The sequence below is a fragment of the Xiphophorus couchianus genome, chromosome 7 (assembly GCF_001444195.1).
Source record: "Xiphophorus couchianus chromosome 7, X_couchianus-1.0, whole genome shotgun sequence".
In the NCBI taxonomy this organism is placed as follows: Eukaryota; Metazoa; Chordata; class Actinopteri; order Cyprinodontiformes; family Poeciliidae; genus Xiphophorus; species Xiphophorus couchianus.
The window spans coordinates 14,300,106-14,316,967 of NC_040234.1; the positions used below are offsets into that span (position 1 = coordinate 14,300,106).

At 37.1% G+C, this 16,862-nt stretch overlaps 1 protein-coding gene across 7 annotated transcripts; it reads right to left on the reverse strand.

Annotated features, from left to right (window-relative positions):
• Positions 1–1,211: 1,211 nt before the first annotated feature.
• On the reverse strand, positions 1,212–16,659 carry glra2 (glycine receptor, alpha 2). Of its 7 annotated transcripts, XM_028024188.1 has the most exons (10): positions 15,923–16,653; positions 15,164–15,285; positions 11,472–11,499; positions 11,328–11,395; positions 8,581–8,804; positions 6,875–6,957; positions 6,641–6,778; positions 6,303–6,517; positions 4,228–4,377; positions 1,212–2,646 (listed from the first exon to the last, which is right to left on the reverse strand). In XM_028024188.1, exons 2-10 carry the CDS (start codon positions 15,191–15,193, stop codon positions 2,374–2,376), a joined length of 1,209 nt encoding a protein of 402 aa, XP_027879989.1. In that variant the 5' UTR covers positions 15,194–15,285; positions 15,923–16,653; the 3' UTR covers positions 1,212–2,373. The 7 variants fall into 7 exon arrangements, with proteins under 7 accessions (XP_027879989.1, XP_027879988.1, XP_027879984.1 ...); XM_028024187.1 differs by lacking the exon at positions 11,328–11,395 and having other exon boundaries at positions 11,472–11,539; positions 15,923–16,654; XM_028024183.1 differs by having other exon boundaries at positions 11,328–11,539; positions 15,923–16,654.
• Between the last annotated feature and the right edge of the window lie 203 nt (positions 16,660–16,862).

The following is a 16,862-nucleotide window of genomic DNA, read 5'->3' on the forward strand; positions in this document are numbered from 1 at the left end:
CACTGTCAGATCACATCTTCGTCACCCAAGGCCACCCAGTGATCCATCACTCATGTCATCACCCTGTCTTATTGGCCCGGAGAGGAGAGGAAAGCGTTTACCATATTCCATGATATGATTCTCTATCTTGCCTTTATGATCAAACATTAACAATGATAAAACTTGTTCCTAATTTTTAAAGTTGAGTTAAGTTTAGTAGTTAATAATTCACATGCCACATAAATCTCCCAGCATTTTCATTTGGCCCTGGAGGCCAGAAACAACAGACTAAAATGACTAAAGTTCTACCATCTTAAAACAACTCCAGTCTAAACATATGGCCGTTTATGTTAACATTTTTAAGTGAATGTTTGCTGTTTGCTTTGGGCAGTTATTTACACTGAAATGGACTAGGATAGGAGGCAGTGCATCTCTACTGATCTTCTTTTATAAATAGACTGTTAATTTAATTGTAAGGAACTTACAGATTCATTAGGGGATCAAATAATTATTTCTCCCACTGACTGTACATTCTCTGAGTATGTTGGCGATTTTTGCTTTGATATTTTGTACTTTTTCATTTTTGATTGCTTTGTAATTGACTTTTTGAGTACACAATGGGAAAATCTATTGATGGACATTTAATATCAACACTACATCAAATTGTACTTTCTGCACCCACTTTGCCAACTGTTGATTTAAAGTGATTTTCTATATTCTTGTCATAGTCTTCTGTAAGAAAATATGGTCCATGTCTGCAATAAATAGCAACTACTATCAGGGTCACTTTGATCCACTTTGAGTGCTAATATGTCGACTTGTCCAAGCTGGTATTTTAACTAAAATCAAAAAAGAGAGAGTGTAGCACCAACGCCTATCTCCAGCTCTCATTGGGCGAGAAGTAGTGTACACCCATCCCGGACATGTCACCAGTCCATCGTAGGGCAAAACAGAGACACACAGCAAAAACAACCATGCATACCCACATTCATACTTAAGGGCAATTGACCTAAAAATAATCTTTTTAGACTGTGATAGAAAGCTGGAGTACCCAGAGAGAACCCATGCATGCATGAGCTTGCAAAACCCCATGCAGAAAGACCCCAGATCCGGATTCAAACCTTCTTGCTACAAGCCAACAGTGCTACCAACTGGCCACATTTAACAGAACTTCACGTTCAAAATTTTGAACTACCCTACTACTTTCTTATAGATTTCAGGAGAGGATAAGGTAAACATGATGCACAGTCAGTTTTATTGATATACAAGCCAGTAAATAATCTTTCTTCATGAATAGCATTTAAGAAAAGATATTTCCCAGGAGTGCAATTACCATTAGCTGCTCTGTACTATGAATGTTGAATGAAGACTTGTTCTTCACTGCTGATTGCATCCATAAATACTCAAAGTGAAGGAAATAGTCTGCAGTGGAAGCTGAATAGGTTTACACAAAGATATCAATTTTATAAACATAACCTTTGAGTCGTTACAATAAATATTTCATTTAACTAAATCTACAAAACAGAGTACGAAATATACCTGGAGTAATTACCTGGGGTATAAATAAATATGCATATGACAACACAGAATAATGTACAATCAGAGTTTGTTTGCCCAGTTATACATTTGTTTAAAAATCAGCCTGTGACAGCTTAGTTAATAAATCACTTCAAAAATGGGAGGCAGAAATTAAAAACACGTGAACAAAATTCACAACTTTGTGTGACATCAGTTATCCGTGAATACTTGTTAGATAGAAGCGTGAAAAAATACAAGAGCATAGCACTTCATCCAAACCAAATCAAATATCTAAGGCTTCAGGTATTTCATAAAAATGGAATCTCCAGACTCCTTTCCCAGATTTCCATCTCCTTCCTTCACAGCCGTACCTGAGACATGTGCAGCTCCTTAATATTTAATACATCTATACATGCTCTGCTTGCTTAGAACGTATTTTAGACATAGAGGAAGAAGTGCCAAAAACAATACTACACTATAAAACAGTTTGAACATCGTCGATAAGAAATTTTGCATCAAAAAAGTCTTTGAAGATCTAAGCTAGCTACAGTCACAAACCTGTGGAATGTTTCCTTTGTTGTAGAGATGCCAGGGCTGGGTGATTCAAGGGGGTTTTGGTCCATCTTCTCCAGCAGCATACTAAGTCTTCATCAGATATTACACAGCAGTACAAGAACAAACAAAGCATCTCTTTCTTAAGAACCTTCACCTCACCAGATACAATAGCATTTGATCTTTATAACGCATGAACATTGTACATTATCCCTGAAAAAGCATCTCCATTGACTCCATGGTGCCTCTCGGCACACAGTTTCCCGAGCATTTCTCAATTTGAGAAATGGAAAGATAAAACGTTATCAGCAGAGGGTCAAGTCATTACTGTTTGTGAACGTCTTCATGTCGGATGATCTTATATGTGATCCAGTAGAAGACGTTGAAGATCAGAAAAGCCAGCGGGAAGGCCGCCCTGGAGATTGTGTCTATTCGCTTGGCTCTGTCCACAAACTTTTTCCTCATAGCATCTGTGTCCTTTGGAGTTGAAGGCTGGGGGTTCGTGGCAGGAACTGCATTCTTAACAGCCGACCCATCCTTTGTTGGCATGCACTGACTCATGTTGTACCCAGTTAAATTAAAGCGGCCTTCATCCTCCTGAAAAACAAGTCAATATGTGAATGATAACTGTATGTACGGCTCAAGTGTCATGTTTGCGTTTCAGTGACCAGAGGCATGCATTTCTGTAATACAGTGATTATACATGAATGTTAATCACTAGATATTACAAACTCTTCTAAATTAATTAGAATTCACAGGATAACCAGATGCACTTTAATGAAAAAGCAATACTATGACTGCTGCAGGGGTTGAATCTTAATTTCAACCAAACAATAATAGCGCAACGCATCTTCCATTTGACATTTACCTGCAACTTTCTACAGTTGTACTAAAGCGCAGAATGGAGGCTGAAGGGCATGTCAGCAGCTTTCTAGTAATTGCATATGCTCAATGTTTACTTTAATGTTTTCGGTAAACAACCTTCTTTCATAGAGAAATTAAGTTTTATGTCATTTGATTAATATTTGAACAGCTGTGTGAACTAGACACACTCACAGTAAAGACACTGATTTTAATTTATCACTTACTTATCAAGTTTTGAATGTGGCATAAGGGTATAGAAAGGTATAGAGTTCCCAGTGCTGCTGCATTACAGCAAAGTAAACTTTGACATAACTCTCCCTTTTCCCTTATTTATGCTTAATAATGCCTAACTATCTTGGGCTGAATGTCATATGCTCTCTGGTATAGGAGTACCACTAAGTGTTTAAATTGTTCTTAGCTAAATTAATCATAAAGTCAGTTTAAGTTTATTTTGCAGTAAGCTCTTTAAAATGTCTAAGGCTTAGAAGTTTCCAACTTTTTAACTCAAAAAGTTTGATGTTGCTTTTGCTTATATTTATTTCCTGTTATGAGTGCCCCCTATTGCTCAACCTTTACCAAACCTTGCAAATCGCTTTTTATTTACTTCATAAAGAAAGACACAATTTCAAACACAATTTACTCACGATGTATTAAAGCAAATAAATAATTACTAATATACTTTGTGTCACAGAATTCTAAAAATATTCTCAGGTGAAAAACTCTATATCTATAAAACTCTGGATCTTTGGAAAAATCAATAATATGAAAGATTTTACAGAAAAAGCCAAATAAAGAACGATGCCAAATCTAAAGGTGTTTGTGCTAACTGAACTAAAGCTAAAACTGCTATCTTAAGTTACAAACTTCTGAATAGAGTGACAGGCTGTCAGATAAACCATTAATTAGACCAACAAATGTGTAGCCTTATTCAAGGATTATGTTTTTAAAATAAACAACAAGGTGCTTTTGTGATTTATTCAAAAGGTCTGATTAAGATCTGCACATAAGTCACGTCTTTGGGCCATGTAGAGCCAGGGTATTAACCTGATTGTTGGTATAATGTCCGGTAAATTTGTGCCTTTTTTTGCTACATAGACCTCTTCTTTTTGTAGCTTAAATGGGGTTGGCCCGCTCTTTCAGATGTACATACATCCATGAAGTCGTGTTGCACCTGCTTTCGAAATACTTTTTCTTACTTTTTGAAGGCGATTTTGGTATGTAGATGGAAAAGAAAACGGAGCCACAAAGTCGCACTGGTGTGCACTAAAAGTGTCCTATGCAAACAGCAGCCTTGTGAAATCTTTGAAACCTTACCTTGTGATTCCTTCTTTGTCTTCGCCTCAGGCGGAGGAACTCTTTCTGTTGCCTGGAGACAAAATTAACCCCAGCATATTCTAGCAATGCAGCAAATACAAAGAGCAGACACACAGCCATCCAGATATCAATGGCTTTCACGTACGAGACCTGAGAGACAAAACAGATTTTCTTTGTTAGACCCAATAAGGTGACAGCATCAACTCACAAATCAAATGCAGCATGAATTTTTGATTTCACTTCAAGCTGTAATCCAGCTATGACACTTAAATCAGTTTCCTTTATTTATTGACTTGATGCACTGCAAAGTTTATTACACATTTTGTTAGCTAAATGTGTCATTCAAATAAATGTAATTAAGGGTAAATCTCTCAAGTGTTTGCTTGGAAGAGTTGCTTGGTTGCTGTTAATGTCAGTGTTAGACTGGCACATAACAATAGAAACATAATCAGTTGTACCTTTAATGCTGGTTTTGAGCTGTAATTTTTGGAAAGTTAAGCATGGAGTTTGTAGTTTTTCCTTCCCATCCCTGAGACCTCTGCTGTTCATCACACTGAATGGATTGTTCAGAAAGCAACTCAGAAATCCGAGGACCCTTAAAGGCACACTGAGTTATTGTTTCCATGAGTCAAAGCTCTCAAAAGCTCCTCTTGAAATATTTATCAGCATGTCTGTGTTTTTTATGTCTTTCATGACGCTGACTGTAGCCTTTGATAATAATGAGATTGATTGATCGTTGAGATCCAACTCATTGTGCTGGAGGACTCTTCACAGTGAGTGTGTGCCTGCTTTCCATAATTGAAAATAGGCGTTTGCAGTGTTGCTCTGCTGTTTGTAATGCATACATGGTCTCTGTGACAATCATGCAAAACCAATTGTGATGTTGACTTCAGGGTACATTGAATGAGGAGTACAATCATTATAGTCTTGTTTCTGATTAAAGACAGCCATGTCATTTGAATAGAATATGCATTTATTAGTTATTTTATTTCGTCATTGATATTTGATTTGTGTTTGTGTTTGAGTTTAGTGAGAGCTTCTCTTCTGAAACATTGCTGCCATAGTTTTGAGTGCCATCAACATTCACTTAAAATAAAGACAAAATATGGTGAGTGCAATTGATCTATCCATTACACGCTTAAGTTCACATGCAGCAACTCCATGCTTTTTTTTTGTTGAAGCCTTTTATGAGGTTTGTTTTGAAAGGTACTTAAAATGTGTTTTTTTACTTAGATATTTTTTGTAAAAATAGAACACTCATAAAACATCAGTATTGCTTGATTGGTAAAATTCAGTGATCTGACATAAACACCATGGAAAGGTTTCCATATGCTTATCACGACCATGACTGTCACATTACTTTGACTTTTCAGTGATCAAAACATCAATGATTATTATTTTATTAATTACAATTATTATTTCTAAGCAAATTAGACTTTCATTTCTTCAATTTTTGTTCTCCCTTCTTTTAGACAACCATTATTTCATGATGTGTTAAAATATTTCCACGAGAGTATGTATTCGGCTTCTTCTATTGACAAGTCAGACAATGAGAGTGTTAATCAGACAAGCAATCAAGAGGCCAACTCTGGAAGAGCTGCAAAGAACCTCAGAGGGGCAAGGGTGGGGGTTAGAAATCAGTTCATAAACAACTACCACTTGTGAACTGCACAAAACTGGCTTTCATGGAGAAGTGGTAAAAAGAAAGCAACTGCCACAAGCCACGTAGGAAGAACAGCAAGCAAGTAGAATGTGCTCTAGTCAAAAGACATCAAAACGCAACCCTTTGGCCTTAAATGTGGCGACAAATAAACACTGTCCATTAACGTGAACACATTATCCCAATCATAAAACATAGTGATGGCAGTAGCATGTTATGGGGATGCTTTTCTTGAGATGAATGGATCTAAATACAGGGAAAGGAGTTTCAGGAGTATGAAAGCAAGATGGTGTACTACAGCTACATGTTCTACTGGAAACCTTTATATACCTCTGAATGACATTTTGCACTGAAATATAAGATCTGCCATGCTGCATGTTACTTGAGATGGTCAGAGAGAAAAATGTAATTGTACCTTTGGAAGAGAAGCTCGCGAGCCAGAGCTTTGAGTGGTCATCGTAAGCACAGTGGTGATGCCCAATGCCACTCTTGCAGGAGCAGCATCCATATTTATCCAAAACGACACCCATGAGAGGATGACAATGAGAAGTGAAGGAATGTACATCTGGATCAGGTAGTAGCCCATCTGTCTTTCCAGGTGAAATTTAACTTCGATGCAGGTGAATTTACCTGCAGCATGGGAACAAATGTAATTCAATTAGACAAATGCAATTCAGAGAGGTTAGGTTAATTAGACAGGGAGTGTTTAGTTAAAAAATGTCTTAAAATTAAAAACTTAAAATGTTTTCTGACCAGTGTTGTAATGCTTAGTGCAGTAGCCCAGCTCTTTCTCGTCCTTCATAATGAACTGAGGCAGGGTGAGTCCCTCTGACACCTGCACCGCGCCGTTCTCCAGCCACTCAAAAATCAGGTCATTCATGGTGTAGCCAACTGAAGGTAATAAATGATGGGAGGAGTTTAGATAAAGAGCAGATTTTCCATCAGAAGAGTCCAGAAAATAACATAAGAAAAACATAAAATACTCACAACTTTCCAGCTGCATCGTACAAGTTTGAACATCCATCGGAAAGTTTTTCAGATCCATCGGACAGGACAGAATGAGAGTCAACCTGTTGTATAAGAGAAGGACATATTATATAACAAGGCGGGTCTGGCCGAATGTGTTTATGAAATCTTGAACTAGGGCCCCAACACATGATTTGACAATAGATTGAAGAATCACATTACTGTCCGTACATTTTTTTGCAATCTCTGTATTGGGTCCGGTGAGAACCTCCGTTGTATCTCATAGGATTCCCTTCAACGGGTTCCCATCACACTTTCATTACTGCAACTTATTGTTTCAGTGATGCATTGTGGTCGGCAGTCTGCCCACTCTGTCATTTCTCCCCCCCGACTGAAGAGTGTGGTTAACCACCTTTCATTTCTCTCATTCACCTACTCTACCGCTGCACCTGTGCATCACTCAGCCCTGAGCTGCTCTCCAAATGGACTCAAAATTGATCTATGCTACATTGCATCTCTGCTGAAAGAAATTGAATGGTGCACGTGGCAGAGGTTGTATTGAAATAAGAGGTAACCTGTTTTCAAGTCTTGTACCTGGACTATGTTTACAGTTAAAGCCGAGAGACCCTTTAAATGTCACACACAGTGTAGTCTCTAAGCTATTCTGTGCATAGAGGCAAAAATAAAGAAAAAAAAACTCATTTCTTTTCATTTAGATTTTCATTCAAAGCCCCTGAGAGGAACTTGCCTTTTTCAATCTGAGCTCTTTTCAATGAAAGAATAATATGAATAAAAACAGACTGTCTTGCCTTAGAAATCGACTGATGTTCAACATATTAGAGTATTTCAAAGAAGTGAACATAACAGATAAGATCAATTTAAAATGATATGCTTTACATCTAGAGTCTTTGAAGTCTGAGGACATTTAAGAAAAGCAATAACTGAATGTCTTCTGGTGAAACGTATGGAGGTTTTGGCTTATAAAGGTTTGGATCGTTCATTATTTTGCTCAGAACTCTGAAACTCCAACTAAAACTTAAATTAGTTGTAACTGCTAACAGTTGATCAACTCTTGGGAATAGTAGGTTGAAATACACAGAAATCTGTAATAATGTCCAAGTAAAACAGCTATGTACTTTAACTCACTAGATTCTGTTCTAAGGTGGAGGGGGCTTCATGTGGCTTGCAGGTTTTTATATTTGTTAAACTTCTCCACATTTTGTTACATTCAAACCACAGACTTCAATGCATTTCGTTGGTATTTTAGGATTATGATTGCCCACATTAAGTACATTATAAATGTGCATTGGAAGAAACATGCATAATGATTTCTATCTTTTCATAAATAAAAATCAAAAATTCATTTTGTGTATTTACATTTAGACTCCCTCTCTACACCCAGCTTTCAGATCAGTTAAACTTGCAAATTTGGATCGTTACCAGCTATGTACATTCAGAAACATCTTCCTTTGCAAAATAACTCCAGCCTTTCAAAGTTGATAGAGTCTGTGAACACCAGTGTTTATGTCTTGCTACACATTATTTGGATTTTGACTGGGCTGTTCCCCAAGTCTCAAGTCTTTGGTTGATTTATCACATAAAATCCAAATAAAACTCATTGAAGCGTAAACACAGCGAAATATGGAAAGTCTACATGTATGTGTACATTTGTAAAGCAATGCAGAGTACTTTTTACAGTTCTGATATTTAAAATTACTCCACTTCACCTGATACTGTAAAGCACATTTCCATCCTTAAAGATGCGCAGCAGCTTGTTGTCCGTGGTGACGTCGTGGAAGTTAGCCCCCTTCTCGTTGGCAAAGAAAAGATCTGGCTTCCATATGGAGTCCAGCATGGAAGGGTCCAGGTCGAGCGAGGAGTCTGGGTATTTACTATACGCCAGCCGTGGGTCATTCCACTTCTGCCGCAGGAAGATGTTCACTCTGTAATCCTGCAGAGACCACAAGCAGCTTTGCATATTTGCTGCGGAGCGATTTGGGGCTGAGAGAAATGCATGCTGACGATGAAAATACCAGTCGCACATTATCTTGTTTTAATGTGGCTCTTTTTCATCTAGAAAAATTATAATAATGATAACATAATAATAGTTACAGTGATTAAATGGTCAGATACATGAAAATATGTTTCTATCACTGATAAATAAGGGAATTTATCAGGAAAGCAGGAAATCATACCAAAGATTATGTATCACTTAAACTATGTAATATGCACATTAACACACTCTGTCCACATTTACATCACAAATTGTTTATCTTAATTTAAAATGTACAGATACTCAAAACACAGATCAATATATTGTTTGAAAGTTTACATCCTATCATAGAAAATTATTTATTTGGATCATTTTACAGGGTGGAATCATTTCTGAAAAACAATGTTTGGGTTCACAAGTTTAGTTTTACAAGTCATTTTCTTTAATCTACCCAGGTTAAATATTTTAATATATATATATATATATATATATAGTATATGTACATTCACCAAAATATTTATTTAGTTAGTGAGCACGATTGGAAACCACAGATATTTTCTCATTAGTGCAATAAAAAATACTGGTTAATCGAATAAAAATAACAAATGGAAAATCTCTAGAAGTGATAGCTTAATTATGAAGGAAAATTTGGAAATTCTTTTTGGAAGCTGTTTGTAAGTTGGACATGTCAAGGAATATGGATGCACCAACCTGAACCAAGTCTGAAAAATTACTCAAATATATAAAAAAAATGGTTAAGGTGTTCTGAAATAACTCATGAATCAAAAAAGCTCAAATGTTTTATACCATCGTTAAGAAAACAGATGCGTTCTGGAAAAAAAATGTTTTGGGGTCAAATGAGTGGTTGGTTTGCTTCCAGTGAAACTTGTTCGTCATTCAAAGTGAATCGAATAGGAAAGGAGGAAAATGATCTCCTGATTCCTCAACTAGACTTTAAATGAACAGCTAGATGGTTGAACTTCGGACATCATAAGGTATTCTAACAAGACGAAGGTCCCAAACAAACAGATATTTGTGAAGAGGAATAGCAATATGTTTGAGGAATGGTCAGAATTTCAATCTTTTTAACAATTTGCAGACAATGCTTAAAACTTTATTCTGTGCCACAATATCAGCCAAAATAAATTACGTTCACCATTTCTACTAGAAATCCGGTCCATCTGACTGCAGTTTAATCTTCAAAATTATTCAAAGATACAGATAAAATTATACGAGCTTGTTGATGACAACAATACTCATGTTGTTGAGGGGCAATATTTTACCAGATATTAACATGAGTGTGTATTTATGTTTCAGTCTATCATATGGCTTAGACAAAGCCCTCAATAAATTCAACATGTGAACCCAAATTATTTTTATTTTTAAGAATCACTTTTTTAAGAGTTTTTTTTTGATAATGATCCCATTCAGAATAAAGAGCAGATTAAGCATTTCACTGAAAGCTCAATATTATCATAAGATTCATGCAAAGTTGACAGACTAATCATCATTTATCATTCATCATCAAGAAACAAAATAAATCATAAATAGATAATTTCCACATTAAGAAGCACACGTTTTAATTTAGTGAAGCTTCAAAACGTACACTATTTTCCTCTCATCAAACACAATTTTGCAACATTGGAACACAACACTGAACAATTAATGGAAAGATCAATGAGTGAGCATAACTCTAAAAACATGTTTTGCATCAGAACATCCATCATCGAGGTGTCAATGGAGTCTTAATCATCCTAACATGTCTTCTCTTGATCAGATAGTGTTACAATTTGACCTAAACTGACCTTTTTCATTGGTTTCTTGTCAGAATTAGCATTTAAAGAAGGTAAATAAATGATGAATTAGTACAGCTGGATGAGTGGAGCTCTGATACTACAGTAAGTAGCATGAACTGTCAGAAAGCTCAGTTGCTCAGAGTAATTGATATGTCATGATGATGAAAAGCCCTTATGTTGTTTGACATTTCATCAGCATATTGGCGGTTCCAAGTATTTGCCATGCCTGTCTGAGGCTGTGTAATTCCCTGGCAGTTGCGCGTCTTTCCGCTCCCTGCACAAATTAACATTTTCCATTTACTATCTAAGTGGTTATTATCTCTCATTATGTGTCCTTTGATCTTGATTAGTTTACATGTTCTCATAGATGCTATGTTTTTTTCCCATTTGACAAATGGATGCTTTAGTACAAAGTTTAAAATTCCCCCTACCTCCTGCTGCTATTTATTGATTACGCTCAAACTAAATTACTTGTTTGAGTTTGTTGGAGTTCAGGCCTGATCAAACATGTTTACAAAGGGCCACATGGGGACAGAAATCAATACTTAACCCGTCAATTGGGTCAGTGATGATCATAAAAGATGCATGAATTGAAGTAAAAAACAAAAGAGCACTGGGCAAAAACATAATGATTCAATCTGGATTCCAGAGAAGAGGTCAGGGCTTTGCACAACACGCCACTCACCATAGTAGTTTCTGCTATTGAACCAAAGCTGTTGATAAATATGTTGCAGGTAACATTAACTGGTGGACCTGCAGGTTGAGGAATAAATAACACATTCACAAATCGGACAGGGAAGATATCAATATAAAATCCAAAACAACTCACCATCGTTGTCTCTGTGACAGAGCCGAAGCTGTTGATAAAAATATTGCATGTAACGTTTACAGGAGGACCTGTGAAATGGAATGACAATGACATGACAGGGGGAAACAAAGCCTTTAAACACATGTTTAAGCAGGGCCTTTGAGGTGAGAGTGAATTTCGGGCTGCTGCTTTGCTGTGTATTCAAACATGCATCAATACAACAAGCAGTCTTCTGTATGTTATCTGGGTGGTGGCAAGTTGCATGTGAAACTACATCTGCTTTTTGGGCTCAATGTTTGGCAAGAGCAATTAAAATTAAACTTAACATTATGACTGGTTATTAGCATTGGCGTAATGATGTTTGAAATGATGTCTAATGGAGGTAATCCTTTAGGGGTAATTTGTCGGTAACACATTGAATAGAGGATTCATGCACACAGAGTCAAAGACATGCAAACACACAAAGTGATGTGTCAGCTGAGGAGTGAATTATCTGATCAGCAAAGTTTCCATGGACATGAAAAAGAAGCTGTTCTTATAATACAGAGGCTTGCAGAAGTATTCACACCCTTATCACATTTTGCCACATTATAACCTCAAACATTAATGTGTTTTGTTGGGATTTTATGTAATGGACCAACACATAGCTGTGAAGTAAAAGGAAATTGATACATGGTTGTCCAAATAATGTTTCTATGAAAACACAATACTGCCTCTTTTAAGTGGTATGCAGAGAGAGTTTTGTATCACGCATACATATATTATACATGTAGGCCACACAGTTCAGTGTTGGTCTCATCTCGCAAGCAAACCCTCTTCCAAACGTTTGCTTTGACCACTTTATTGGCTTCTAAAAAACTTCAAAGGGACTTCTAAGGACTTTCTTTAAACAATGACTTTCTTCTTGCCTGTCCTCCATCAGGCCCAGATTTGCTGAGGGCATGATTAGCAGCTGCCTTGTTGACAGAATTTACCACCTGAGCTGTGGATCTCTGCAGCTCCTCCACAATTACAGTGGATCACATGGCTGCTTCTCTGAATAATGCTTCACTTGTTGGGCTTGTCCAACGATGTGGAGATGAAAATGCAAACAGGTGGACTCTGTCTGCTGATGAGGTAACTTCTGAAGGCAATTGAATGTAGAGTATGTTATACAGCGTATTTGTATCAGAGGAAAGGGGGCTTAATAAGAATACACACCAGATTTTGATTTTTTTATATATATATATATATATATATACAGTATATCTGTAACAAATTTTTAACTATGAACTAGTTTTCTTTCCAACATGCTGTCACGTTGCATCCAGATAAATTGTATTTAGTTTGTGGTTATAGCATAAAAAAGAAATTGCAAGAGGAGTGAATACTTGAGGTACTCATTGGTGCTGTAAATATAAGATGGTTATGATCAGGAAAAAAACATCCAAGAATATACAAGAATGTCCAAATCACATCAAAAGGCTCATTTGTAATAAATTAATAAATCAAATATATTTGATAGTGAAAGGTCATGCTTAAATTCTAAACCATCAAATAAACATTTTTCTTTTTAACAGAATAAGGGAATCTATCTTATGTACTCCTATAGTGAGGGTAGTTTTTCTCTACAGCTCCCTAAACTAAAATATCTTTGCAAGACTTGCATTACAAGTCACAGCAAATATTTCTCCCCAAGCTGATAAGTGAAGTTGTAAGCTCTTCCTACTGCCTTTCCCCTGTGTTTTCCACATCAATATTTCATGGCTCTCTGTATTAATATTTGCCTCTGTTTGTTGTCAAGTTTCCACATTTTTACAGCAAAAAGAGGTAACTGGCAGCAGCTCCTCATAACAAACTCGGCATGGAAATCTAGGTCAGCCTTTTTAGAAACACAGTTCGACACTCTGCAAAGTACATCTAGTAGGTTCATGAGCAAAAACTAACTGTTTACAGCACAGCCGCTTAATGTGGATTTGTTTGTTTTCTGACTGTAACATGTGAAGCTCTATCTGTTTAATACAGAGAGAGATCCCTGCTCTCACTTCCATTCATCTTTTAGCATTAAAACAACCAGGTTAAATCAGCAAAGTCGATGTTTTATGTATCAATACTACCTAAAAATATAATATGTGTCACAGAAATCTTGACATATGCCAGATTTCTCTAACAGACAAAGAATATATGGCATACAGAAATTAAATATTCATACTTTCTTTCACGTTTTTTCAGTTAAAAACTGATGCTTTTTATTCAAAGTTTATGTCATACACAAACACAATATAGTGAATAATAGTCAAGAAGAAAAACAAACAATTAAAAATCTGAAATGTGTGAAATCATTTAGTAAGTGCTTAGCTAACTTGAGTTATTACTTGGCAAGACCAACTTTCACTGCATTTGCAACTGTGCGTATATGTTCTGTTATACCATCAACAGATCAGTGCTTTTAAATGCTAAACATGTTTCCACCATATTCAGAGCATAATAGCTGAGGCTCAGTTGGATGGTGTTATCAACAAATTTTAAGTCTTGACAGAGATTCTCTATTGGAAGCAAGTCTGGCCTTTGAGTAGCCATATTAAAACGCTTTTATTTAAACTATTCCATTGTAACTTTTAAAGCTTGCAGCTATAAACTTCTTTAACAGCTTAATCCCTGAGCAGTCGGATATATTCCTTGTTCTTCATTATGCTGGTTGCTCACAAATGTTCTCTGCATAACCTCGGAGGTCTTCACAAAACAACTGCATCCGTGCTGAGATGAAATTGTATGCAGGTGGACTCTATTTACTATAGATAGTTGGTTGAACTGAATTGTATTAAGTGGTATTGGATTAAAAGACAATTATTTTAAAAAAGAGGACCACACTATGTGGCTTGTATGATTTTAGTTCCACCTCAATAATTTGCTACTATATGTTTATCTGTGACGTAAAAATTCCAAGAAAAATGGGAGGTACTATATTGTGACCCTGTGATGGACTGGTGACATGTCTAGATGGTACACTACCTCTTGCCCAATGACTGCTGGAGATAAACACCAGTCCCCTGTGACCTTGCAAGAAAACTGAGGTATAGACAATGGATTGTTGTGCTTTTCCCCTTCCTATATTTTCAAGCTGCTTTACCTACTGGAGTCCATGGACTGTAACAAGCAACCTCCCAGGTGACCCCAGAAGCTAAGAGTGGGCCTTAGCCCCTTAAGTGAAACCTTTGCTCACTCAAAACCATTCTAATGACAGAAGCTGAGTGTGTCCTCAGCATCAAAGCAACAACAACAGCAGAGGAGGTCTGCATAGCCTGCAGTCTAGCCACTGGGGCACCATCAATTGTCTAGCCTGTCATGGTGGCATCCCTGTCTGAAGTGAGAACTTGTCTTATTTCTGTGTTGCTGGGATATTTACAGCTCCTGATTCTGATCTCACATTTAATAAAGGTGGATATTGAATTTTAGACAGCTTTCAGATAAGAAAACCATCATTAAGTGGCACAGTGTGGACTGTGATTAAATCTAAGCAGGGTCCCCCCTGTTACTGTTAATTGAAGTGATTGATTGTTGCTTCCAAGTTGCTTGTAGCCCAGTTCCTTGGCAACAGATAGCATCCAGTACGTCACTGGTTAAAAAGATTAGTGTTTACACTTACAGTGGCATTTCTGTGGCTATTTATAGTTCTCAAAATGTGGGAAGTGAAATGTGTGTGTGCGTGGAGACTCATTTGATTGTGAACAAACCTTTGAAATTGGGTCTAATTCGTGCATCATACCCGGACGTGCGACCCATTAAGGAGTCCAGAAAATCTGATGGAGACATGCTGGAGGAGGACCTGGAATCGTACTCCTTGGCGACCACAGCTCTGGAAAGCACATATGGTGAACGGGAGGGAGAAAAAAAAAAAACACTTGATCAGAAAGAAGTCGCAGCTCAGAAAGCAGGTGTTAAACCTTATCGGTGTAGCCCAGGAGCTGCCTGGGAGTCAGAGGCGCGCACAGAAAACATGTGAGTTGCAGACACACACGCACACAGACGTATATTAAGCTATCAGATGTGATTTCCCTTCAAAAACAGGACTAATCTGTTCATAACACGAGATTCCCACAGAGATGCATAAACATGCAGGTGGAAGCAGCAAGAATTTTGCAGCGATGGCTCAGCAATTAATACGATTAGGTGCTTAAATAACATTCAGTGTACATTTTCAACCAAACAAAAACAAGCCTCAAAGAATTACAATTTTACATGCAATTCTAATTGCCCCCACAAAACAACACAAAAGTCAGATTTAATTCTAAAGATTCAAAAAATTTAAAATCAAACTAAACAAATAACATTATATTATGCTTTATCATTTTTAGTTCGTCAAATAGTTTAGCTAAATTAGGTTAAAGAAAATAAATTACTCTAAATATTTCAAATAATTACCGCCTTTTTTTTTTTTTACTTCAAAATAAAATAATAAAAACACAAACAAAAACAAATATCTAATTTCTTACCTGAAGTTGCTCATCTCCAGGTAGTATGTGAAGATAGCTGCAAAAACCTTAAAGAAGGATTGTTTCATTCCCGGTGGTTTCCCCATGTGCTTCACTTTTCTATTCTATTTCTTCCATATGGTTCACATCAGTCAAACACATAATCCAGACGGGAACAACGCCGTTCTCCTCCTGACCAAGTCGTTGGCGTTTGGGCTGTCTCGGGTCACGCAGAAACGCGGGAGACATTCCTCAAAGCGGCCAAAGATCATAGTTCAGTTTCACAGAAAAACTCCAACGCACAAAATCAAACTGCCCGAAGCAAAGGCGTGGAGAAACATCAGTCCTTGGGGTGGGGAAAATAATAATAAAAATAATAAAAATAAAAGAACCGTCGAAATTATGTTAACTCCAAGATGCGTCGACTTGCAGCTCCTCTTTAGGCGGTGGACTGAGATCTAAAAAAGCTTCGACCTGCTTCCAGGCTTGCTGGCATCTATGAAGTGAAACCGTTTTCAGGTGAGAGGGGCTGTCAAGGAATGAGAGAGGAACGCCTTTTCTTTCTTTTTTTCTTTTTCGTCTTTCAGTTCAGCACTTGGACAGCTCCCGGATTCTTTACGCGCAGGCGCAAGGCATTTAAAAGTGACGAACGTGAGTTGAGTTCGAATAAATCTAATAAAGGAGCGAGGTAATCACCAGGACTGTATGGGAAATTGCCTCCAGCGTGTGTGTCATGGTGATTGACGCTTGCACTTTTAAATGCTGAATTTCTTCCCCCCTCCTCGTGTGATTGCTTTGAAAGGGAAACTCCGTGCGCGCATCCGCGTATCAGAACTGAACGTCTTTCTGAGGGAATATTTCGCGTTTTCAGGTCAAAGTAAAGATAAGAATTTTTGCTGATTGTGAGTGGGGATTTTGTCGATTTCACTTACAATGTTTGTATTTCAAAGGTGCATAGATT